Source organism: Melitaea cinxia, chromosome 29 (assembly GCF_905220565.1).
Source record: "Melitaea cinxia chromosome 29, ilMelCinx1.1, whole genome shotgun sequence".
NCBI lineage: Eukaryota > Metazoa > Arthropoda > Insecta > Lepidoptera > Nymphalidae > Melitaea > Melitaea cinxia.
The window spans coordinates 8,710,376-8,737,759 of record NC_059422.1 but is presented as its reverse complement, the minus strand read 5'-3'; the positions used below and the strand labels follow the sequence as shown (position 1 = coordinate 8,737,759).

Sequence of the window (27,384 nt, the reverse complement as noted above, 5' to 3'; positions counted from 1 at the left end):
TATTAAAGTACCGTCATGCAAGTGGTATAAAATCTCGTTCTTATCGAACACGTGATAAAGACAAACCAAAAGAAATTTTCTTAGAATTTTGTAACAAATTCGAAAGTAAAATATTTAATACAGATGTACCAGATAATAGAAAATACGCCACTGAAAGATATCGTCCTACTTTTGCTAGAATATTTCGGGCCGACATTTCTCAATGTAAAGTAGCAGATGATGAAGCTTTAAAAGAGATATTGAGGGATTGGATAAGCCTTATCCCTTTAAAAGCTACAAATAAATTCGAAGCCCACAAAGAAAGGAAATACATACAGTACGATTTCTTCAATTATTTGAAACGGTTTGCGAGTATGCCACCAGAACTTGTGAGAAAAAGTAAATTGAAAGCTGATATATTAAACAGACTGAAACTGGTAACTCTAGAATCTAAAAGTGATAAATCGTTAATCATTAACAGATTAGCAGATATTTTGATTGATAAAATCAACCGTATCGGCCGGAAACGATGGGATATCGATATTTCTAAGAATACCAATTATGAAACACATTTTAATAGTTTAAAGATAAAAAGACCTAAGCTGTCACGTGATAAAGAGCTAGAAGATTTTGTATTAAAATACACTACTGTTATATTACAAAACTCTGATATAAATATGCCTGAGTTAGTTGTCAAAGATATAGAAGATGAATTAATGGATATTCTTGTGGCATATTTCAAAACAGAAAATATCGATTATGATATTGTGGAAAGCGATATTGTGTGCATGCTGTATGATTATGGTATATTAGAAGAACAAGCTCATAGCTTTGCACAGATTTTTTTGGAAAAATTAAAGGATATACTTGTGAATAATACAAAATCTCACACAGTTAGATCGAAGACACTTATTATTCTTCCAAATGTATGTTGTTATGGTATCAATAAAGAACCAAACACAGTAAAAAGTATTACAGACGAAGATATAGCTGTTAATTTAAAACAATATACAAATGAGTTATGCCAACAAATAAATGAATGGTTAAATGATATGCGAATACAAATACCCGAATCGCTCGATAAAGATTTAAAACATAAAGCTATAAATAATCTAGCTAATGACATAGTTGAAAGACATAAATATTTGGAGTTAAATCCGTGTAACGAAATAAACGAAGAAGCCGAAATTGAACATTTAAAATACCAGATTTTTAAATGGATCAAAAAGCTTTTAGCTGGAGATAATTTAGAACCAGTGCAGCGTGCGTCTGACTTAAATAATCGGATCAAACGTATACCTATTCCTGTACTTACTAAATTACAAGTAAACTGTGGCAAACATCCTAACAGGATCAACAATATTAACACTACGGCAGTAAAACATGATATTGTTAATGAAATATCCAAAGTTATGCATGATAGTGAAGAATTAGGAGTTAAAAAACAAACGCAAGATCGTAACGCTTCTTCTGGTACTGAAAATGGAGAATATGAAAAAACTAAAGGTACTTTTAAAGATAATTCACAAATGAGTATGCCATGTACTAGTACTTCCAAATCATGTTGTCTCAATGAAGTAGAAAATTTAACTATTTTAAATGATTGTAAAGATAATGACCAACTTGAGACAGAATACGAACAGTTTGTTCAGAATTGGGTACAAAAAATCCCTATGACCGTAGCAGATTTTGAAGACGAGAGTATACTTGAGAAAGCGCGAATGGGAATATACAATGGCTTATGGAAAGTAGTATCAAAACTGAATTGCGATCCAGCTACGTACTTTAACCGTTTCTTGTACGAAGACCTTCTTGATGATGCTATCGATGATTTGTTAGATTGTCTACCTCAATCTTCCGACTTAATGTCAAAGAGACATTTACTAAAAGTTGAATTTATCGAAAAAACTATTTCTATTAATGATAAAATAAAAGATAACGAGGAAGCATCTTTTAAGAATAAATTAATACAAAATGTTATTACTGATTTAAGAAAAAAAGGTATCGCTGGTAGTCAAAGTCATAACTCTACAAAATTACTTGAAGATTTACAAATAATAAAACTGGTTGAAGACTACCTTCTATTAACGAAGTTTAAAAATGAAGACAAGATTATTTCAGAAATCTACAAAAATAAATTGTTAAAACAAGTTGATGATTTTGTAAAAGATTTAAAAACAAATCATGCCAATGAGTTAAAAGATATTGACGTAGCCACTTATCAAACAGATTTAATTGCAATTTTAGACCAAGTGCCGCTTCCGAGTGAGAATACCTTAAATCAAGAAGCAGATGACGTTCTTCTAAGCATGGAAGTAGAAGAGTGGTATCAAGACTTGCCCATTGTTTCAAACAATGATACCGCTGAACGATACCAGAGAAGAAAACAAAGAGATATTTTAGCAAAGAAAATAAAAGAGGTAAAAAGTAAAAATGTCATGGACGGCTCAGAAAATGCATTAAGAAATGAGGTATCAAGATTCCTTGAAAAAACTCCTTTGCAGGACGGAGAAAGCTTGAACATAAACTTTATGGTAGATGAATTAGTAAATAGATTAAAAAATAAAACCAAAAATAATCAGAGTGTCAGTACAAAAAAAGTTGACTTTAAGCCTCTTGATAGGTATGAACAAATTAGTAAAGACCTGCCATTGTATTCAAGCTTCATAAGACTTCCAAAGTCAAATAATTCACTAATATTGCAACAAGATATCGTCAAAAAATCTGCACAGGGAACTCAATACGATGAAAAGTATAGCGAGCGAAAGATATTTGAGCAACGCACAAATGCAACAAAAATACAAGTAAGTAATGATAACGATTCATATAGGAGACAAACTCGAGTCGTCATTCAAGAACCACCGAGTTATAGAATTTTTGAATTGGGTGAAACACATGAGTTCACGCCATTTTTGGCGTGAACTTGTGGAGGCCTATGTCCAGCAGTGGACTGCGAAAGGCTGCTGTGATGATGATGATGATGTGATAAAGTATTTTGTAATAAATGTAACTTTTTGATTTTCATCAATCTGTATGTTTGTTTGTAACTTGGTTACATCATGTTGATTATTGAATAAATTTGAATGACACTTGGTATGATTAGAATCCATATATTACTAAGCAGAAGATACTGCAGGAAGTAGAGCAAAAAGACCAGTGCTTTTAGCCATTGAAAATGGTAAAAAGTGAAAAAAATATAGTAGAAATCGAGATAAACCGTTTTTTATCCTTAAACCGCCCCACCACTTCCCGACCTCAGTTCGCCTGTAATTTATTTTTCCTTTCATTTTCGTTGTATTCTCTTCCTTTTCCAATGGGTTTCATAGTATTATAATTTTTTTGTTTTCAAAAGCTTAAATCACTGGTCTATTAGGAAAACTTGATGGTCATATTTAATATAATAAAAGCATCAGTGGAAACATTGTTACGTTTCAGGTTTGTCCGTGGATCCAAAGTCGTTACTGCCGTCACCGGCAGCGTTACCACAGGAAGAGCGTAAAGACACTTTAGTCATTTTTTTGTATTTGTTTATTATAGTTGAAGTTGTTATTTCATAATATACTATCTGACCCAGTCAACTTTGACAGGTGTTTTTTCCTGTATTTTTTTATATTTTCTATTCAAACCTAATCCTGACACAATGACAATAAAAAAAAATTAATAAATCTGGCGCGATCGTTTGGAAATTATGCTTGTAGTCGTAGATACATTACGCCAAACTATTTTTCTATGTGTTTATATAAGATTCAGCGCAAACTGTCAATTTGTGAACGTGGCTAAGACGTGACACGTGACAGACCCTAAGTTAGCTAAAGAAATGACAAATGTAATAATTACAATTTGGCGCAACGGTCACAGCACTGATTTGTGGCTGTTGCGCTGGCGGTTGCGTGTTCGGTCCCCGCACATGACAAAAATTTTCATTGGCCATACAGATGTTTGCCGTGGTCTGTGTTTGTGCAGTCCTTGTGGGTCTCCCCACCGTGCCTTGGAGAGCACGTTAAGTCGTCGGTCCCAGTTGTTATTATGTACACCTGATAGCGATCCGTACTCATAGTAGGAATATATCCGCCAACCCGCATTGGAGCAGCGTGGTGGATTAAGCTCTGATCCTTCTGACATGAGGAAAGAGACCTATGCCCAGCAGTGAGTAATACAAATACTAAATACCAATATCAATTTAAAAGAGGTTTTTAAATTTTTTAGGCATCATCTGTCAAAGATATTGAGATACAAAGAAAAAGAAACAACACGGCTGCTCCGAGAGATGCAATCAGATCAACAGTCGTAAGGCACAGTGCATCTTCTAATGTAAGATGTAATATTTATTTGACTATCTTAAAAAAATATAAAAATAGAATGGCAGGCGTTAATTTATGTTTTATTTTAGAGTTTTATTAGTTAAATTAATTATTAATTGATTCGCTTAAGACACCAATTTAATTTATAAATATCATGTTATTCTGATTGTTTCTTAAGGAATAACTTCTAGTCTGCTGTCGGAACTGACATACATACTTATTTTCATCAAAATATTTGAGTCTCAGATGTATCATCATTACAGCCTATACAGTCCACTGCTGGACATATGCCTCCACAAGTTTACGCTAAAAATAACGTGAACCTATGTGTGTTGCCCATAGTCACCACGCTGGGCAGGCGGGTTGGTGACCGCAGGGCTGGCTTTGTCGCACCGAAGACGCTGCTGCCCGTCTTCAGCATGTGTATTTCAAAGCCAGCAGTTGGATGGTTATCCCGCCACCGGTCGGCTTTTTAAGTTCCAAGGTGGTAGCGGAACTGTGTTATCCTTTAGTCGCCTCTTACGACACCCACGGGAAGAGAGGGGGTGGCTATATTCTTTAGTACCGTAGCCACACAGTACGATGACTCAGATGTATAATCTTACAATGTTTCTAATTTTATGTTAATCACAACAGTTTTTTATCCCTAATACTTCATTGCATTGATTTCTATTTGCAGATTGTAAATTGTCAGTCGAAAATTAATCCATGCTTCTGTAACCGACACCCACCGGTTAATGATGATGAAATTTTGAATAGAAATGAACCAGTACAGAATCTTCTTTCCAATCTCCACCCAGAACAGAATCTATTAGACGGAGGAACATCTCAGACTCACTTACTAGATATCAATGGTACTGAAAAAGAAACATTTGAAAATGTAATTAATGAATGGCTAAAAATCATACCTGTAAACTACAATCTAAATGCAAAAGATAAATTAAAACGAGAACAACTAATCAACACATTGATTAAAACATTGAAGGATTTAGGACAAAAATATGATTTTCCTGAACTGGCTAAAAACGAAATAGTAAAATGTCTGGATACATTACCAATGTGGCATCCCGATGATTCAGAAAATGACTTCAAATTAAAAGTTCAAATTGCTGATGATTTAGTTAAAAGATTAATTAATGTAGCTGACGAAAACTTTAAAACGGCTATCTCTGAAGAAGTTAAAAAATTACCGTATGATTTTAATATAGTAAATGATAAATTCATCAATAGGACAATAGACAAGTTCATTGACAAATTGACACAAGTTACTTTGAACAGACCTTTAAAAGACGAAGAGTATAAAGAAAAATTAAGATTAGAAGTGATTAGTTTACTCAAAGATATACCTTTACAACGAGACAGTCAAAGAAGTGACCAATTACTTAAATTGGCAGATAAGTTTGTGGAACATATATATCAGTACAAAATATACCACGATAAAAGTAAACAAACGGTTGCAGATTTTGAAAGTAATGAAATTGAAAAGAAGATTTATGATTGGTTCGAAAATATACCAGAGTTATTGACACATAAATATAATAAAAACCAGTACTCAGATTTAGTTAAAGTTTTTGCAAAAAACTTACACAAATATAACTCAAAGAAATCTAAAGATATAAATTTTCAAAGAAAATTACACGATGATGTAAAAGAGTGGTTAGACCGGTTAACTACGAGACTAAACACCAAATTGACATCAGAACGGTTTGGCGTACTTAGTAAAGATCTAATTGAACAAATATTTGGTCAAGCTCACGCTTCATCAATAGGGGGTAATTTACATGAAGATCCTGCTGTAAGTAAAATATTCCAATATATTACAGAATGGTATCGAAACATTCCTGAACTTACAGATTATAAAGATGACATGACCGAAAAAATTAAGGAATTGACTTTTCAGTTAAATGGTATTCAAAATGATGATAATAATTTTCAAAATATACTAGCCGACATGAGAGAAACAATAATACATTGGCTAGAAAATATATTAAATGCAAAAGGATTGGAATTAGATTCTAAAATTAAAGATAATTTAGTCAATGGTCTCATTTTAAAATTAACAGAGGAACCAGTCCGAGAAAATGACGGAAATAAAAATATAGGACTGTATAAAGACGTGATAACTTGGCTTAAACAAGTTCCTTTTACAAAATCGTATGATTTTACAGAACAAAATAATTTAGCAGGTGAATTTGTGGTTCGATTGATGGACATTGAAAAAACAAGTAATGAAGACACGTTAAAAAATGACGTTGAGGAAGAAATAAAAAAATTAATAAGCAAGTTATCAACGAATGATGACAAAGATGTAAGCCCAGATGAGATTGAAAAACTTAAATTGAAAGTATTCACACAAATGAAGATTACTCCTTTGGGCAGAAAACTTTGGAATAAACGGAACAACAATTTGAGAAAGACTTTATATGAAAATATTTCAAAAATTATAGACTCGTCTCTTATGTTGCCTGAAAAACTTAAGCCGTCTTTGAAACATAAGATAACTGATGTTATTTTAAAAAATATAAAAAATAATACACTTGATGCGGATAAAACTATATCACAAATTTCAAACATTATGAAACAAGATACATCATTGACGAAAAACGACATTGAAATATTAGGAAAACAAATTGTAGAAAAAGTTAACAATGTACTACTTCGTCATGAATCGTTACATATAAATCCCATCGCAGAGGAACTGACTAAATTAAAACTGAGTAGTAAAACTAATATATCTCAAGAGAAAAGCTCTGTAGAAACTGACATGGATGACAGTAGGAATCGATATGAAAGATCCTCACAAAGTAGTAAATTGTACAATCAAGATACACCAAGCCTGCACATAACTTCAAGCAAATCTAGTCCTTTAAGCCATGATAGGATATATGTTATGGACAAAGAATTTGAAACTAAAAATGCCCCCGAAAAATTAAGAGGTATTAAACAAAAGACTGTGTGTACAGTTCAAAATAATGTAACTCAAACTGATGATTTAAAAAATCATGGTAGTAACTATGAAATCCAAAATGAATACAATAGTAATTCAAGGAACTATAGTAAAAACGAAAACTCTAAAATAGTGGAGAACCGTAGTAAAGATACTTCTGTAATAAATAATTTAGACAAAGCAGCAAAATTATTTGACAAGAAAATAGAACAACGAAAATCTCTGAATAAATCCCAAATCACACGTGCAAATCGTTCAGAACAAGTAGATGAGAATATTCAAACAAAAACAGATAAAGGAATTAATACTTCATTTTTGGATGAAGATTTCTCAACTTCTATGCCCATTACATCTTCTATAAAATATCCATCAGTTGTATTATTATCTACAACAAATAATAGTTTCGTTACTAAAACAAATAACATTGAAGTGGAAACATCAGACCCCTTGCAATATTTAAACAAAATTAAAGAACTTATAACCAATTGGTTACATCATTTCCCATTAAACCTAAATGAACACGACAAAGATGAATTGACAAATAACATAGCAAGTGATATACTTGATAGACAAAAATACATACAATTATCTGATGGAACAACAGAAGAGAAAAAGGAACTGGAACATCTTAAATACCATATATTTAAAAGGATACACAAACTAGATAATCATGAAGTAGTACGAGATATAATATCTAACGTAGATTGTTTAAATCACCGAATTCTTAGTCTCAAAACGCCTAACTTAATACAGCCAACGCAGGAACGTAAAGAGGAAATAATTGAAATTAACTTACCAGATACAGATAATATACAAACAAATATTGACGAATCTAGTAATAAAATAGGTGAATGGTTCGAAAATTTTTTTCCAAATTTAATAGATAATTTCGACGAAGATAAGATTCAAATTTTGGCCAGAAATTTAGAAAACCTTAAAATAAATAATAACTACGATAGTTCTCATATCAAAAAGGAAATTTTCCAATGGATATCAGGTATTTTGAATAATATTGATGTTAAGAAGATTTGTGATGTAGCTGAGAGCTTGAAAAAACATTTATGTAATACAAATATAACAGACACATTCATATTACGACAAGATACAAGTGAATTTCTTACTGAAAATTTGTGCGGCGTTATTATAGAATGGATCAGAACAACGCAATACAGGTATAAACTGCAGAACGAAATACAAGATTACTTCGCAATGGTACTTGCGAATGACATAAAACATGTATTCGCTCAATCATTATCTGACAATGAACTAAATGAACATTTAATTCAAGAAATATTGAGAGATTTGGCAATGGTCACCGGTGAATCAAGTGACTCAGCTTTTCATCACGCAGTTGCGTGCGACCTTTTACAGTTTCTAAAAGAGTTACAGCTATTTCATGATTTATCGGATAGGGAAACAATCAATGAATTTAATGAGAATAAAGTAGGTATAAGTAGTAAATACCTAGATGACATAAAAGAAGCTGTAGTTGAATGGCTTAACATGTTGCCTCTACAAGAAAGCGTGCCAGTTAGACAAATAGAAGATTTAATTACCAGCCTTGTTGATATTATAAAAGACAAAATATTAGAAGACATTCTAAATAATGAAAGTATATTAAAACATCACATTCTAAGACTGCTTAGCAAAATTCCTCTCAGAATTGATTATCAAGGTTTAGAAAGTCAAGTAGCGTCTTTGGTAGCAAAACTAAAAGACATTTTATGTGATAAACAACCAGAAACTAACAAAACGACTAGAGATTTTAAATCACAAGTTAATATAAATCGAGAGGAAACACCAAGTGCAGTATATAAGCAACTTTTACATAATACTGTTAGTAAAACACTATTAGACAAGATAACATTTGAAGAACAACGGTCGTTTAATTTAATGAAAGAAAAACTTGCTGATGCTTTTATTGATTTACACTATTCTACAGGAGATGAAGATTTCCGAAATGAATTTAAGAACAAATTATATAGAGAAATTAGTAAATTTTGTGATGATTATTTAAAACGCCGTCCTGTTTCACCCATCGATTCTAATAGACTTCAAGAAGACTTACACAATTTACTTAAAAATGTATCACTTTCAACAACTGGTCCTAAAACAAATACGAGCAGACAAGAACAAGAAGAAAATCAACTACAAGAAAGTGATTTCCTTAGAAATGAAAGTATAAGAGAAAACAAAACAACAGCAACAAAAAATGCATCGACACAATCTACACCTCAAATATCACCAACTTCTCTGAGCTTGGAAGATATCGAACATCTACAAAAAATAAGAACGAGATCAGAAATTCAGTCAAAACCTGAAAATGCAACTAATAACTTATCTCTAAAATATTATGAAGACGTTGGAATTCAAACAACTGTAGTAGTAAGTAACAATATACACAAAAGTGTACAAACCTCAAACGCATCTATGATCGAAAATGTTCCTATTCACAGGGAAATTTCACCAAAAGTTTTAATTCGAGAATATTATTGGGATTCCAGTGGATCTAACCAAAGTTTTCAGATTTTAGAACCGTCAAAAGATTTACCTCCAAAAGAAATCGCAGCAAAAACTAAGGTTACGACTAAAACACAAACCGAACCAACTTTAAACAATGAAAAGCAATATTTGAAGCAAATATCAAAAACGCAAAAAGTACAAGAATCGATAGGTAAAGAAATATCTTTCGCAAAAGATACTGAGACGCAAACAGAGGACTTACAACAAAACGCTGCTAATAAATCACGTTATGTACTTCAATCTAAACATTTGGATGATATTCCTGAATCACAGAGTATCACATCAGAAGAACAACAAAATAAAATAAGTGATACTAGACTATCTCTCTCTAAAAGAAGAGAAAGAACAGAAGAAAGTACTGATAAAATTTTCGAAAAAGAAACTGCAGACCATTTAGAATCTTTTAATAAAGATCGGAGAAAATTCAAAGCACCAAAAGCGACTACCATGTCAGAAAATCTGTCTCCAATAATAATAACTGAAAAGCGAAGCGAACGGAGAGTGTATGCATCACCAGAATACATCACCAATGATAATAGAGGGAGCAAAGTCTGTTGTAATTGTAAGAACCACCTTCTCACACAGTGTAGGAATAAACCATACACTGGTTGTCGGCAAGTATCCGCTAAAAATACATTAAGACACTGTTCGAAATGTTTCGGGGGATATTGTCCTCACCCAAGTTATTTTTTCTTTAAAAGAGACTTTTAATTTATTATTTGTGACTGTTTTATTGTTTTGTTCAGTGTATTTTATTAAAGTGCTGTCTATTTTTGAGTGTTTTACTTCATACACTAATTTTGCAAATGCTATAAAAATTTAAGTAACAAAAACATATCGCGTCTAAAACAATCTACCATTTTTTCAGTAGGTAAGCAAGTTTTCGAAAAATGTGCTATTCAGTTCCACTTATGCGATCGCACAGATACAAAATATTGCCCCTTATCTTTTCAACAATTACAGTAAAGATGTTTACAGCCCTACACCCGATATTATATCATATTGGGGTAAGGTCAAGGAAACTTTTAAATATCATATAAGTATTCGTATGATTTATTTTTGTGTTACCCCACAGATTAGGAAATTCTAAACAATTTTTAATATCATATCAAAAATCGACTGCTCCAGCGGGGATCGAACCTGCATCTCCGACTGACCGTGTCGGTGCTCTAGCCAATTAAGCTATGGAACGATGTAACCGTTAGATCGAAATTTTTGATATGATGATTTTTAATATTCGGTCTAAACGACCGTGGCGCCGTTCGTGGTGTCGTCTCCTGTCGAAGAATTCATTGTAATGTGAAACTTTGACGATTGCTGTAAAGGACTCACTATAGACGGCGCCACGGTTATTATTACAAAATTGTTTATCATATATAAGTAATATTAATACGCTTAGGTTAAGATGTTTACCTCCCTTTTTAGAAAAAAACCTCACAATTACTCCACATGTATTATATTTTATTTTATAGGTAACTGCTTGCTCTACCGGTATCAACAACTAAAAAGCTTATTATTGCTTTTGTTTTCGTAAATTAATTAATTATTAAAATTATATTCATAAATGACAGCTTTAATTTTGAAACGTCAACATGATTAACGGTCGGTAATTTTTTTATTTCTAACTATTATAGCTGTGCCCGCAACTTCGTCCGCGTGGAATTTAACAAAAAAAATTGGTTGCCTGTTAAGTCGGTATACGGGCGAAAGTTTTACGTGACAACGACTTTGAGTGGTAAAATAATTTTAATGTGAATATTCATTCGTATAGTAGGAAGAAGGATGAAATAATAGTAACAATTTAAAACATTTATTTATACAAAGAATTATATTTAAAACATTAATTTATACAAAGAATCTCGTACTGAATTTCATTCACTTTTTATGTCTGTCTCTCTCGCTCTTAGGCGGGCTAACCATGCCCGACTGGAAGGGACGCGTGCCTCTCACTCGCTCTCATTGTGAGCGCATAACGTGAGCGGAGCGTAACGCAGTTTCTTGAAGTGTCACCCGGCAAACCAATTTATAAGACGTTGTCACGTCAAAAGTTATTGTTCAGTGCACTGAGTTATAGAAAAAATCTAAAATAAAAGTAGCCAAGTTACTCCTTATTGCATCAACTATCTGCCAGTGAAAGCCCCGTCAAAATCGATCCAGCAGTTTCAGAGACTAGCCAGAACACAGAATACAGACAGACAGACAGACAGACAGACATACAGACAGACAGACAAAAATTATAAAAAATGTTGTTTTTTTCGTATATGCACCGTGTATACATTTAGTAAAAAGCGGTTACTTTAATATTACAAGCAGACACTGCAATTTTATTTATTTGTATAGATATAGATGATTGATTTTACATCGCACTACTGGGCGTTGGCCTTTTTCAACATGTTGGAAAACGATCGAACCCATCACTAATAAAAGCTATTAAAAATAAATAAATACCAAACAACGTCACTGGTTTTTAAGAAGACTTAAATTTTAAGAATAATATGAAAGAAATTATGTCAAAAGTCAAATTTAATACAAAAGTATGATTAAGATGTTCAAAATTTTCGTCTCTTGAAAATTCATTGTTTTTTTTTTTTATTTTTTTTAACTAAATCATTTATTTTTGCGTGATATGTAAGTATTCAGTGCAATAATATACTCATTAATACTGGAGAGGTCAGAGGTAAGGTAAGCAATGCGCTCGATGCTTCTGGTGTTGCAGGCGTCTATAGGCTACGTTGACCGCTTATAACCATGTGGGCCATACGCTTGTTTGCCGACCTAGTTGCATAAAATACTTTAAAATGATATTATTATAGGATGATGAGATTATGTTATATTTTAATCCCCTAGAGCGGCAAACAAGCATATGGCACATAGTATTCGTGGTTGTAATAGATGTAACACTGATTTTCAGTGATACCCCTGTAAAAAAAATAACCCTAACCTACCTTCCCAATTATTTCAATTCCCAAACTTCCCAAATTAGACTTTATCGACATAATTTGGTTACAAAAAAATAATAATAACCCTAACCTATCTAACTTAAAATGCGGTTCTTAATCTAAAGCCTAGCCGTAATAGATGACCATATGATTTGTGGTGATGATAGATAGTGTCTGGTGGTAAGCGGTTACCGTAGCCAACAGATATTTGTAACTCTAGGAGCGTTACATTCGTATTGTACCGATGTCCCTCTGTCTTCTCTATATACTATCGTATCTATGGCTACCTTACTTACTATAAAAACCCAAGGTCGAAACAATACGTAAGGTTGACCTTTCCCTCCGTACTAATCGACTACTTGAGACCAATATTATTTGACTGAATCTTTTGTAAGGCTGATGTACTTTGCCAATCAGGCCACACCAGAGTTTGAGCAAATAATTTTTTGCTTTTGTTCCTTACTTCACTTCACTAACTTTGCCCACACACTCAGTTAATCAACGTACACAGTAAGTTAATGAGAGAGAAGAAAGCATTATTATAACTACCCATCACCCTTTTAACCGATCACGCATTTGCACCTTTTGAAGTTGTCGTATTTCTAGTAGTCTGGTTTGCCATATCCTCTTTAATAAGGCAATCTGTTTAACAAGTTAAAAACCTAATTCTGATGGGATTTGCAGGTCTTTACCCAACATTGAAGATTGGAAGGGCTGTTATCGGCCCGACTTGTTTTACTCTTCTTCCCGTTTGATTAAAATGACTGTTAGTATATTGGTTACAACATCAATATTACTTTTTTGTGTGAGTGACGAGAAAGAAAGGAGTGAGCGCTGAAGTATCGAATATTAGACAAGAATGGAAGAGGAAAACATTTGGAAACTTTTTTGATGTAAGAACGCGCATAACTTCCGCATGACTTCATCAAACTAGTAAACTCTTTTTTCATGTGTTAATTAATGTCAAGACGAAGTTTCTATTGAAAATAATTGTGTTTCCTCGCAAAGGAAAAAAAAAACTGACTTCAATTACATCGACGAGTAGTACAACGTAGATCGACGAAAAAATAGTCAAGTAACTACGGGTTATCAAAGATTACTCAAAAAGTAGTTACCAGATCTCGATAAAACTTAAATGTGACCACATGATAAACATCCGCTTTCGATAAAATTAAAAATTATCAAAATCGATACAACCAGTAAAAAGTTATTGCGGATTTTCGAGAGTTTTCCTCGATTTCTCTGGGATCCCATCATCAGATCCTGGTTTCCTTATCATGGTACTAAACTAGGGATATCTCCTTTCCAACGAAAAAAGAAATATCAAAATCGGTACATCCAGTAGAAAGTTATGCGGTATAATACAACGTAGGTCGACGAAAAGAGCGTCAAGTAAAAACGCATTATTAGATAAATTTAAATGGGACTAATTGGCACACACCACCTTTCGATTAAAAAAAATTGTCGAAATCGGTCCACCCGGTCAAAAGTTCTGATGTAACATACATAAAAAAAAGTCGAATTGAGAACCTCCTCCTTTTTTGGAAGTCGGTTAAAAAAAAAAATGACATACTAAAGTAAAAGAAATATTGTGTTACGCAAATCTTAACTAACCAGATATGTTTCGAAGTTTCGTTTAGGTAATTTTGCCCCTTGCTATTTAGGTTGCCACTTCTGAAAAACCTGACTTTTTATGTTGCATTGCATTCAGCCTGTAACATGCTCACTGCTCATATGCCTCTTTCTCCATTTAGGGTATCTTTGTATAGGTAAAAGAAATATTTAAATCGGTTCTATTCGAAATTAATCGATTGGATACAAACAAAAAAAAAACCGTCTAGGGCAGATATTTATATTTGAACATGTAATTGTTTCTCGTCTTCATCTATGTCCTTGCGTGTTTCATCATTACACCTATGGCTCTGATTATTATTCCATCTAATAGCGATTGCTACTCGTGGTAGTAAATTATCCGCCAATACACGGTCTAAAGCGTCCTGGATTAAACTCGAACCCTTCTTCTATATGGTAAGAGAACCCTTTTCTCAAAAATTGAGACGATACAGCCTGATTCAATCCAGCTCATACACATTTCTCCTTTCTAGTGTTTAAATACAGACAAATAGAATATATTCAGAAGTATAACAATATTTCCAGCACATTCCCTTGCCGCAGTAGTGGTAGCGATGGACGGTGAGGGCATGGTGGCGGTGGTACGTGGACTCCAGGGTTCAGGACTTGCTGTGACTCTGCTCGACTCTGGAAGACAGTTCACTCTCCTCCCAGAGAATTGTATGTTACTTACTTCCATGGTCATACTCACGTTGGCGCAAAATGGGGCATCGGCCCCATCCTAACTCGAAATTAGTAATTTATATTTTAGATTTTAATAATTAAATTTTAGGGAGATTCAGCCAAAACCAACCCGCCTGCCGAGCGTGGTGACTATGGGCAAAACACATGAGTTCACTCCATTTTTGTGCGAACTTGTGGAAGCCTATGTCCAGCAGTGGACTGTATTAGGCTGAACTGAGTCAAAACTTTCTTTAGTATAGATAGTGAAAGTAAATGAAAAGTTGCAAGTTTGAAAAAAAAATGTTACTAAGGATCAACTTTTAAATTTTATTTTTAACTGAGGTAGGGCAAAAAAATATGGAGAAGCCTGAGTGGGGATGTACCTCGACCTTACAGAAGACTACAACCAAATAATACTGCTCGCTAGCAGTGTTGTGCTCCTATTGGTCAGTAAGGTGACCAGAACGTTGGGCAATCGGGGATAGGAATGGCAACGCGCTTGTGATGCTTCTGGTGCTGCAGACGTCTACAAGCCACGGTAATCGCTTACCATCAGGTGAGCCGTACGCTTGTTTGCCGACCTAGTTACGTAAAAAAACAAAAATGTTTAAACTTTTACAAAATTCTGGGTACGCCAATGCTTTTACGGCAATGACTTTTAACCGACTTAAAAAAAACGTGAAGTTTAAGAATACGATCGGATTTTTTATGTGTTTTTCCTCTACTTTACTTACTTTTACTGGGTATACCTATTTTGAAGATAATTCTTTTAGTCGAAATCTGATACATGTCGTGTAACACATCGTTTTTGAAATATCCCTAATTATTTTTATTTAATCATGTGTATTGTACTCTTAATTATCAATGTAAGCTGAAGTTGATTTATTATTTTATTTCAGATTCACATTCAGTTCCGAGAACTAATGGAGACGGAAGACGTTGCTACGCCACCGTGTCGCAGTGTACAAGTAACGTCGCGCGGCGAGAGAGTGGCGTGCAGGCCACGGACGGACGATATACCAGCACCTATAAGGTGAAATAGCGACTTAGTAAACCAACGAACACCAACCTCTCCTCGGGTATACAAAACTTATCGACAGATTAAAAAAGCTGTTAATATTAGACTTAAATATTTTAAGTCGTGAAACATTTGGGGAGAGAACTTTGGAGACTATTGAAGAGAGCTTTAGAGCTTTTTACACCGCTAAAAATCCAAAAGTGAACATTACTCCTAAAAAATGTCTATAGTCGTCATCAAATTTGTGAAAAATTGGAAACGTGAAATGTTATAGGAGTCCTGAGATATTTATTGATATGTATAAACATTAGAAGTAGTTGATTAGGGCAAAGGAGGAAAGGGGGATAGAGGAAAGGCGTAGTTAATTTATTATTATTACTTGTTCACGCTTCAGCCTGTAATATCCCACTACTGGGCATAGGCCTCTTTCCCCGTGTAGGAGAAGGATCAGAGCTTAATCCACCACGCTGCTCCAATTCGGGTTAGTGGATATATTCCCTACTATGAGTAACGATCGCTATCAGGTGTACATGATAACAACCGGGACCGACGGCTTAACGTGCTCTCTGAGGCACGGTGTGGAGACCCAAAAGAACTGCACAAACACCCAGACCATGGCAAACATCTGTATGGCCAATACAAATGTTTGTCATGTGCGGGGATCGAACCCGCAACCGCCAGCGCAACAGGTACAATCCATGGCTGTGACCGTTGCGCCAACGCGGCGTCTACTTGTTCATGGTTGTCTAATTATACGCTTGTTTACTACTATGGAACTTTTACATGACTGACATAGTATCCACCAACCCGTATTAGAGCAGCGTGGTGGATTAAGCTCTGATCCTTCTCCTACATGGGGAAAGAGGCCTATGCCCAGTAGTGGGATATTAGAGGCTGAAGCGATATTTATCATGTTTAGCACAAACCTCGTGTAGCATAAATTCCAACCTTTCTCCGTAGTACGTATTCTTATCACGTTTGTGAGGACTCTCAAATGAGAGATAATTGTCATTATTTATTATAAACCAGTGTGGGAGTGTTTCTTTAACTTTAAGTAATAGTCTTATAAAAAAATTCTAAGAAGCTACGATTAAAAAATAGGCTAACTCTGAATTGTTTCACAGATGATGCACTGCCACTACACTCCTACGTCTCCGCCGGATGAAGTGACGGAATTCCCGCCACAGAGGCCTGAGATCTGTCCCGGTACATTACTTATTTTAATAACTAACCTGACAGATTGTATGTCTTATTCTTAGCTTTGAAACGGCTCGTATAAATGTTTTATAAGTATAAGCCGTGTGGCTACGGCAGTAAAGAATATAGCCACCCCCTCTCTTCTCGTGGCTTTCGTAAGAGGCGACTAAGGGATAACACAGTTTCAGTACCACCTTGGAACTTAAAAAGCCGACCGATGGCGGGATAACCATTCGACTGCTGGCTTTGAAATACACAGGTCAAAGACGGGCAGCAGCATCTTCGGTACGACAAATTCCGCCCTGCGGTCATCAACGCGCCTGCCCAGCGTGGTGACTATGGGCAACACATACGAGCTCACGCCATTTTTGGCGCGAACTCGTGGAGGCCTATGTCCAGCCAGTCCAGCAGTCCAGTAGACTGCGATAGGCTGAAGTGATGATGATGAGTGATAATAAATACTTCTGCGTATTTTTTTCACTCGACAAAAACGTAAAATGTTAATCTAATATATAAAATTCTCGTATCGCGGTGTTTGTAGTTAAACTCCTCCGAAATGGCTTGACCGATTCTAATGAAATTTTGTGTGCATATCATATAGGTCTGAGAATCGGCCAACATCTATTTTTCATTCCCCTATAGGGGGGGGGGGGGATTGAGAAGGTTAATAAAATATATGGCAAAACAACGTTTGCGGGGTCAGCTAGTACGTATATATAATATACGTGAATAAAAATATGGCTCATTCGAAAATTGACCATGCGAAATATGAATTCGTCTTAATATATTTATATTTTACACAATTATTTAGAAATGTATTTTTGTATAAACAACTATATTACCACAGTTCATGTAGTCTTACCCATCTGATCATTTATCTTGTTTGGGGACTACTAAAAATTACTACTAGGGTCTAAGATAGGAACGTACTTTACCATTCCAACTTACAAGTATGCCTGCCTTACTGGTGCTATACCAGCTGATAGATGACAGTGTATTTATAATTAATATTACTTAATTTAAATTAAGTTGCGTTTTAGGTCACGGGAACTTCATAATCGGCGGTCAGGGCAGTGGGGAAAGCCATTGCTATCCAATGAAGACTTCAGAATACAGGGGCGCTATGTGTTGGCCTGATAGAGGTGTTGATTTAGAGATATTTTTTCTAAGAAGCTGATATAAAACCACATTAAAAACTAGACAATAATATCGAATTCGATCATAGACCGTATCACGGGTTTTCCTAGTATGGCAGCAGAGGCATCTATTATCTATACAAATAAATAAAATTGGAGTGTCTATTTGTAATATGTATTAAAATAACCGCTTTTTACTAAGTGCATATGGATTTATACACGGTACATATACGAAAATAACATTTTTTAGAATTTTTGTCTGTCTGTCTGTCTGTTTGTTTCGGCTAATCTCTGAAACGACTTGACAGGTTTTGACGGAATTTTCACTGGCAGATAGCTGATATAGAAAGGAGTAACTTAGGCTCCTTTTATTTTAGAAAAGTATTTTTTTTATAACTCTGCGAATTCAACAATAACTTTTTTGTTAAATTCCACGCGGACGTAGTCGCGGGCACAGCTAGTCCTAAATATAATTACTTTAAAATCGCTTTGTAACTACATTTAAGTAAAAATGTAAATCTTTTAGCTTGGAAAAAATAAAGGAGTATTAGTAATAGTATTATATCAATAAACTACCAATTATGAATTTTTAAGTATATTAATGCGTATGTTTACTAGTATTTGTATTTCCCCAGAACTAGGGTAAGGGTATATATATCCCTTACAGTTGTGGAATTTCCCAATATTTCGAAGGTTTAAAAAGAGATAAGTATCTAGTTTACAAATGCAAAGGTTTTTTTGCGAGCTTATCTGGAAAACTTAAAACAATAATATAAACGCGTCTCACCGAAACAATCACAAATATTAAAATTTATATCTTGCAGTAATTAACTAAGAACCGATTTTGATAATTCTTATTTTAACTTGTATGATTTTATTTTTGTGTTACCCACACATTAGGAAATTCTAAACATTTTCTAATATCATATCAAAAATCGGTCGCTTAAGGGGGCCATTGACGGTCAGTTCAACTGATCAGTTTAACTGATAAGTTTTGCGCGCTCTCCGAAATTTGATCGTGAGTGTAGAACCATCGCTCCAGAGTTTTAACTGACGACGCGCCACGTAAATCCATCCCGGCGCGTCGCGCCGAACTAGGATTGTTGATAAAATATCGATATATCGAAATATCGATATTTATTACTAATATTAATTTGATATTGAAATTTTAATATCGACACTCGATATTTTGAAGTAAAACTTCTTTACGCACACTTGACTTGGGAAGTAAGCTGGTAAATACGTACTGAGATTGTTACGAAAAGTGTGATCAGGCGAGGCAAACGGAAGTTGAGAGGGACACATTACTTAGTGAAAGTAGAAAGAGAGACAGACTTATGTTTCGTAACGCTTTGTTTTTTTTAAGTAAATTTTTATTATTTTATTTTTTCTCGTCAATTATTTAAACTAGAACATAATGATAAGTTTATTATGTTCTACTTTAATCCACTAACTTCTTCTAATCTACTGAACTTTATTTACACTACATTATTTTTTTAACCGACTTCCAAAAAAAGAGGAGGTTCGCATTCGACTGTATTTTTTTTAATATGTATGTTACTTTAGAACTTTTGACTGGGTGGACCGATTTCGACAATTTTTTTTTAATCGAAAGATGTTGCGGGTCATTTGATCCCACTAAAATTTATTTGAGATCTAACAATAACTTTTGGAATTATATCTAATAATGCGTTTTTACTTGACTACTTTTTCGTCGACCTACGTTGTATTATACCGCATAACTTTTTACTGCGTGTACCCATTTTGATGATTTTTAATTTAATCGAAAGCTGGTGTTTATTATGCGGTTATATTTAAATTTCGTCGAGATCTGATTACAACTTTTGGAGTTATCTTTGATCACGCGTATTTACTTGACTATTTTTTTGTCTACCTACTTTGTATTACTTGTCGATGTAGTTGAAGTCGGTTTTTTTTTCGTTTGCGAGCAAATACTATTATTTTTTTAGTTTAGTTATTTATATACTAGCTTTTACCTGCGGTTTCGCTCGCTTTGAACCCATTAAAAAAGGAGAGAGATCTTATTTTTCGTAAAATATATATATTTTTATATAAAGTATTCTATGTTGCTCTGATACCTCCAAAAATATATATACAAAGTTTCATGATGATCAGTTAAGTAGTTTTTGCGTGAAAGAGTAACAAACAAACACATTCACATTTATAATATTAGAAGTAATTGTCCTTAAACGAAATGTAATTTTCGTAGGCGATTCTCCACGCAGAGAAAAAGAAACAACTTCATCCTCATGGGATAGACATGAAAATATGATATTACTCTTGAAAAATTTGTCTAATGACTTTTTGTCACAATTTTTGTTACCTACATACCTGCTGAATTAAGGCAGTATTTAGATCAACCAAATATTTCAAAGTCATTAAATGCACTAAAAATTTGGATTGATAGTAAACATTCTACTCTGGTGCTATCGGAAATAGCTGTTGAATATTATTTAATCAAAAAACAAAAAATAAAGCTGTTAAATATTCGATTTCTTTTGCTACATCTATAGCATTTGAACGAATTACTTCTTTAATCAATCTTTAAGTGCCTAATAATCGTAATAGTCAAACAACTGCGCATATAAAACAACGAGTATTTTTAAAAACTCTTACTGAATATTGGTACACATTATTGTTTTATTAAAATTGAACAATAATTACTTAGAATCTTACATTTTAATACACTTATAATTTAATTTGTTTTACAAATATACTGAATTATAAACTGTGTAAATTATTTTTGAGCCGACTTATGTTTATTTATTTTTTTAAACAAAGGCGATTAAATCAAATCGAAAAAATATCGATATATCGATATTTTAAATAAACATAACGACAGAATTTATTGAAAAATATGAAAATTCAGAATGTTTGTGAAAAACGGACGAAAATTATAACATTTAAAAAAAAAGTTTTATTTTACACCTACTATTTTTTTTAATACATATTTATAACATATACACACGGTCGTTTCTTCCTACAGTAATCAATGTAATGCTTGTGGTATAGGTAACTGCCGGCTGATGTAGATACTTTTTTTATAAATACATATAAATAACACTTAGAAATAAATAAATACATTTATAATTAATGGCATTAACGACACCGTGCATGATCGATTGCCCATTGACATACTTATTACAAATGAGGTACAACTAATAATAATAACTTTTCATATAAAATTATAGATCATTGTAGACCAGTAAATGGCAACAAACAGTAGCCGTTTAAGAATTAATGTTTCTTCTTCTTAATCAGAATCCACTTTTTTTTCTCGACAAAAATAGGTAATACCTACACGTCCTTTAAACAGCCCGGTCGGACGAAAACTGAAGGGCCGGAGTGACGCCAGTCAATGGGCAAATATTTCAACTGACGCGAAAAACTGATCAGTTGGACTGATCAGTCCAACTGATCAGTTCAACTGACCGTCAATGGCCCCCTTTAGACCGAATATAAAATCGGACAAATTAAAAATAGCGTGGTGTCGTCTCCTATCAAAGATTTTCATTGTAATATGAAACTTTGAATAGTTACGGGTTTCTGTAAAGGACTCACTATAGACGGCGCCACGGTCGCTTGGACCGAATATAAAATCATCATATCAAAACTTTCGATGTAGCGGTTATATCGTTCCATAGCTTAATTGGCTAGAGGACCGACACGGTCAGTCGGCTCAGATCATGATCATGCAGGCTCGATCCCCTCTGGAGCGGTCGATTTTTGATATGATATTAAAAAATGCTTAAAATTCTTATTTTATATACATTTGTGTCTAGAAAAGACCAATAAATATTGTAGAAGAGAAACGACCAGCTATTGTGAAAACGACATTTCAAATGTAAAAAAAAAATCTTTACAGGGTCAGTCTTCAGCCCCCGTCCGTCGCTTCAACCGGACTCATTTGCCACTTCGCTTAGGAAATACCCTAACATATCTCAAGACCGGTCCTCAGAGATCGTCGAGAGATTGATTAATTTCACTCAAGCTAAAAATGGTTAACAGAAGTTTTTTTACCTTGTCTGCTATCATCATCATCATCTTCATCATCATTACAGTCTGTCAAAGTCCACTGCTGGACATAGGCCCTCACAAGTTTGCACAAAAAATGGCGTGAACTCATGTGTTTTGCACATAGTCACCACGCTAGGCGGGTGACTGCTATAATAGATTCTATAACTGTTGTGGAATGCTTGATTAAGCCCGTGTCATTCCACTGCTGGTCATAGGCCTCTTTCTCCATGTAGGAGAAGGGCCAGAGCTTAATCCACAAAGAATCAGAAGCATTGCAAGCGCGTTGCCGACCCCATCCCCAATACCTCCCAGGATCTCTGATCACCTTACTCACCAGCAGGAATATAATACTGCTTGAAAACAGTATTATTTAACTGTGGTCTTCTGTAAGGTCGAGGTACTTCCCCAGTCGGGCTGCTCCAGATTTTGAGCAGGAAATTTCCTGCTGTGCCCTACCTCAGTTCATATTTATTTTTGGATCAAATTGACCAATAACATAATTATCTAATGAATTTAGCTTGCAAGAACAGAAACGCATCACCAAGTCGCAACATAGAATCACATGTGTCCAATCAGACGTTTTGTGTGGGTGCAGAGTCTTCCAGACATACCAGCTTAGAGAAGCTGAAAAGCGGATATCAACCAGAAGTTGTTATCAGACCAAAGAGGTTAGTATCGTAGTAATTCGTTGGTATATATTTTTAACCGACTTCAAAAAAAGGAGCAGGGTGCTCAATTCGACCGTATATATATATATATATATATATATATATATATATATATATATATGTGTGTGTGTTCGGGATTCGTGGTTTATGAACCGATTTTGATAATTCTTTTTTTTCTGTTGAAAAGTAAATATCTCTGGTGTGGTAGCATGATAAGGAAACCAGGATTTGATGGTGGAATCCCAGAGAAATCGAGGGAAACTCGAAAATTTGCATAACTTTATACTGGGTGTACCGATTTTGATACTTTTTAATTTAATCGAAAGCCGATGTTTATCATGTGGTCACATTTAAATTTCATCGAGATCTGATTAGAACTTTTGGAATAATCTTTGATAATGCGTATTTACTTGACTAATTTTTCGTCTACCCACGTTGTATTGCTTGTCGATATAATTGAAGTTGGTTTTTTTCGTTTGCCTGCAAACACAATTATATAAAAAAAAATTTAAAGTGTTCAAAAATCTGTTTAACAATTTTGTAATAAAATAAATAATCACGTGGTAGCATTTGTTTTTATTTTTTACTAAAGCAGTGGTCCAAACAAGCAGACAGTTCCGTGTGACGTGGTTAATGTCCCCTTTACATTTGCCATATTAAAAAAATATCATAAAAACCCCTAAATTATTGTTGGGCTAAGCAAGGCTTGGTAGCAATACCGATAACGTTACTACTGACGTCATTAAATAAACATGTTTTACCTCCACGTTGACACCTCTTCGCTGTTGCCGCTTTCATGTCCGACCGTCTCCTTGCAAAAATTGGTCAACTCGACGCGCGGGATTCCCCGCAAGTCGTGCAGTGAATTACCTAATAAGAATGGCAATAGGGCGTGGCATTAAATTATAACGTTATGCGATCGAATAAAAACAAATAAAAGTAGATACGAACTTATACGGCTAAGGACAGCAAAAAATCTCTCGATTTCTTCACAATCTACAATTACACGGATGATCATGCATATGAGATATATATATATATATATATATATATATATATTTGTTTTTGAATGCGCTAATCTCAGGAACTACTGGTCCGATTTGAAAAATTCTTTCAGTGTTACATAGCTCATTTATCGAGGAAGGCTATATATTACGCTAAGATCAATAGGAGCAGAGCACTAATGAAATCGGGTTTTTTTTTCAAGTAGCTATTCAACGCGGACGGAGTCGCGCGCAGTAGCTAGTCTTTTTATATAATTTCTTATTCCTGTTTTAACAATGTAGGCCTGTCCAATTTATAATACTCATTAGCTCTCTTAGCTCACGTTAAAAAGATAATTTTTCAGATGTGAAGAATCGCCTACGCGTGAAATATTCAGACAAAATTCAGCTGAAGTAGAAGCTATTGAATCATACAGGAGACCAACGTTTTGCAAGACTAACGACGTGAGGTATCTCAGGGATGTCTCGAGGAAAGTCAGGGAAAGCATGCGAAGCTTATCACCTCCTGTAATATTTCTTGATGTTTAACTATTCGTCTATTTTGATAAGCCCGTTGGTGTACTTAGTATTTTTTTTTTTTATACAACTAGGTCGGTAAACAAGCGTTTGGCTCACCTGATGGTAAGCGATTACCGTAGCTTATAGACGTCTGCAACACCAGAAACATCGCAAACGCGTTGCCGACTCTACCCCCAATCCCCCAGCAGCTCTGGTCACCTGAGTCACGACAGGAACACAACACTGCTTGAAAGCAGTATTATTTACCTGTGATCTTCTGTAAGGTCGAAGTACTTCCCCAGTTGGGCTGCTCCAGATTTTGAGCAGGATATTTTCTGCTGTGCCCTTCCTCAGTCCAGTGCAGTGACCTTGCTCTCTGCTGTGCGGATGCTGGGCTAGATTACCACTCGTAGTCTGGTTATATGTATTTATTGCATCATCATCATTGGCCTTAGTCCGTCTATTGCAGACGATTTAGACAGTCTCAGATAGACACTGTGTCGCCTAGGACAACTCTTCAGGAAAACGCAGAGTTGCCTTATCTGCGCCACCCTCTTGACCTCACTGGCTAGGCTCATAGGAACGACGAGTCGATATGTATTCATTTATATATTTGTTAATTGTATGTATTTATAAAAAAAATAGCTATGACTCGCCTGTTACCTATAACACACGACCGTGTGTATTATTTATACTCTCATGAGTGCTTCCCTCATTATAACCTAAAAATCCACCTCTATATTTACCGTTGCATATAGTGCGTTCAGTGCTTATATCGTTCTCCTCAGCTTGACAACCGTCCAGAAAGATTGAGTCCTAGAGAGGGATACTCTTCTGCAAACGAACAACGAAGAGCCCTACCGCAATGGGTAAGACTACATACTTATTTATCTGAATATATTGATTAATGACATGTATTTTCATATTCACAAAAAATAATTTCAAGTATTTATTAAATATCTCTTTTACAGAGTACCGATACTGTGAATATGGAAATACAAGGTAATTAGAAGAATTCAAATATTGAGTAATAGGTAGAGTAGAACAGAATTTTTATTTAACACTAGCGACCCGTCCTGGCTTCGCACAGGTGCAAAAACTATCAGTGTTCCTTTACTATATTATGCATGTAATCTAAATACCTATAAACCTTCCTCTTGAGTCATTCCATTTACTAAAGAAAACCGCATCAAAATCCGTTGCGCAGTTTTAACGATCTAAGCTACTATGTAGTGATTAATTAGTTAGACAAAAATAAGTTAGACATGAGACAAAACTAATTGAACAAGAAAAAACAAGAAGAAATTCAAAACAAATATTGAAAAAAAAAAAAACAAACATATAAAAGAAACTAATGGAAAAGTAAAATACCCGCATTCGTGTACGGTCGGTCAAGAAAGTGGTGTACCAGTTTTGATTTCGTAGTTTCTTGGTCATCGAAAATTACAAGGTTCGCTATTGAAAGATATTATTGAAAGAGACATATACTCGTAATAATGACGTAAACCTAATTGATAATTTATTCATACGTCATTATTCTACATGACATTTAGGTATAAAAATTATCGTTATCAATAATCTGAGTGCCTAGTGCGAGTTTTGTTTAATCCCTCTCGCAATAACGGGCGTAAATTTTAACTTCATTTTGTATGGGAAACTCGGGATTTCAACCTAGTTCTTGCGTTTGCCGCTAGATGACATTGTATCGTATCCTATTCTTTATCTTCTAGGCTGCACTGTTTAAATTCCCATGCAAAATAATCTTCACGTATAAACGCGTTTCTGTCATGTTTCTGTGAATTAAACTCGCACTAGACACTCTGATAAAGATGGCAATAGAAGTTGTCAGATCGATCTGCAAACAAAACTAATCTTTATCACCTATGAATCTTTAAGCGGCATTCGATCTTAGGGCGGTACACCACTTTTTTGGCCGACGATACCTACTGAGATTAAAGATGTGTCATTCAGAACCTGTTGAGTAACATGTTTTGAATAAAATCAATATAATAATTATAGCTACAAATAAATTAAATTGACTATAAAGTTCCGTACAATTTGGGCGATGGGAGACAATATAATGGCATAAATGGGGTACATGGGCTTAAAACTTTGTATGAGGAAGCAAGATATAAAGGGAATTGTAAATCATACCTATTATTACTATACACTTCGCGTTAATGTTTCGTGAAAAATGGTACCATCCGAATTTAGCTAATCAAAAAGGATTTGGGCACAATAGGTTACAACTTGGTTCTACTTATAAGTATAATAATGATGGATCACCTGCTTCCAGCGACCGTACAGGTGACGACAAGGGAAATAATGACTTTACCAAGGATTATTCCTCCTCAAAGAACTGTAAGTTTCAGTATGATTACAAAATACTTTGTGAACAAATTTACTTCTGTATATTAATGATTTGTTTTAAGCGTTCTCGTTTTTTTTTTTTTATTTAGGCGCAATTTTATTTTAGTTGGGTGACCAACAAGCATATAGTAAGCAGTTAACGTAGTCTAAAGACAACTGTAACAGCAAAAACATAACAAGTACATTACCAACCCTACTCCTGACCCTCCCCAAAAGCTTTGCCTAGCTAAAAGTTGCATAACAAGTAGTATACAAACAAAACAATTCATATTATAAAGGGAAGTTGTTATTTAGTTCAATCTTTATTATATTTCATTATAAAACATATTTGCAGGTAGCTGTATCTATAACACCGTCAATATCGAAGACTGATGAAAAATTAAAAGAAACAGAATCAGATCAAGTTACATCGAACAAAGACGAATCTTTACATCAAATAGCAAAAATAATACAGACAAAATTAAGTCTCGT

The 27,384-nt window shown here is 34.4% G+C and overlaps 1 protein-coding gene across 1 annotated transcript; it reads left to right on the top strand.

Moving 5' to 3' along the window:
• The first annotated feature begins 353 nt into the window (after positions 1–353).
• Positions 354–24,573, top strand: LOC123667804. The gene is made up of 9 exons (XM_045601642.1): positions 354–1,813; positions 1,973–2,783; positions 4,186–4,290; positions 4,960–10,306; positions 14,847–14,981; positions 15,884–16,017; positions 17,127–17,208; positions 22,891–23,041; positions 24,390–24,573. The coding sequence occupies exons 1-9, from the start codon at positions 354–356 to the stop codon at positions 24,571–24,573; spliced, it is 8,409 nt and encodes a 2,802-aa protein (XP_045457598.1).
• The last annotated feature ends 2,811 nt before the right edge of the window (positions 24,574–27,384 follow it).

Bases quoted from the DNA above. Each gene is read 5' to 3' on its own strand.
- LOC123667804 (XM_045601642.1), top strand. From the start codon at position 354: ATGCCACCAGAACTTGTGAGAAAAAGTAAATTGAAAGCTGATATATTA. The intron at 16,018-17,126 runs GTGAAATAGCGA...ATTGTTTCACAG, and splicing joins GATATACCAGCACCTATAAG to ATGATGCACTGCCACTACAC. The intron at 17,209-22,890 runs GTACATTACTTA...TAATGAATTTAG, and splicing joins GAGGCCTGAGATCTGTCCCG to CTTGCAAGAACAGAAACGCA.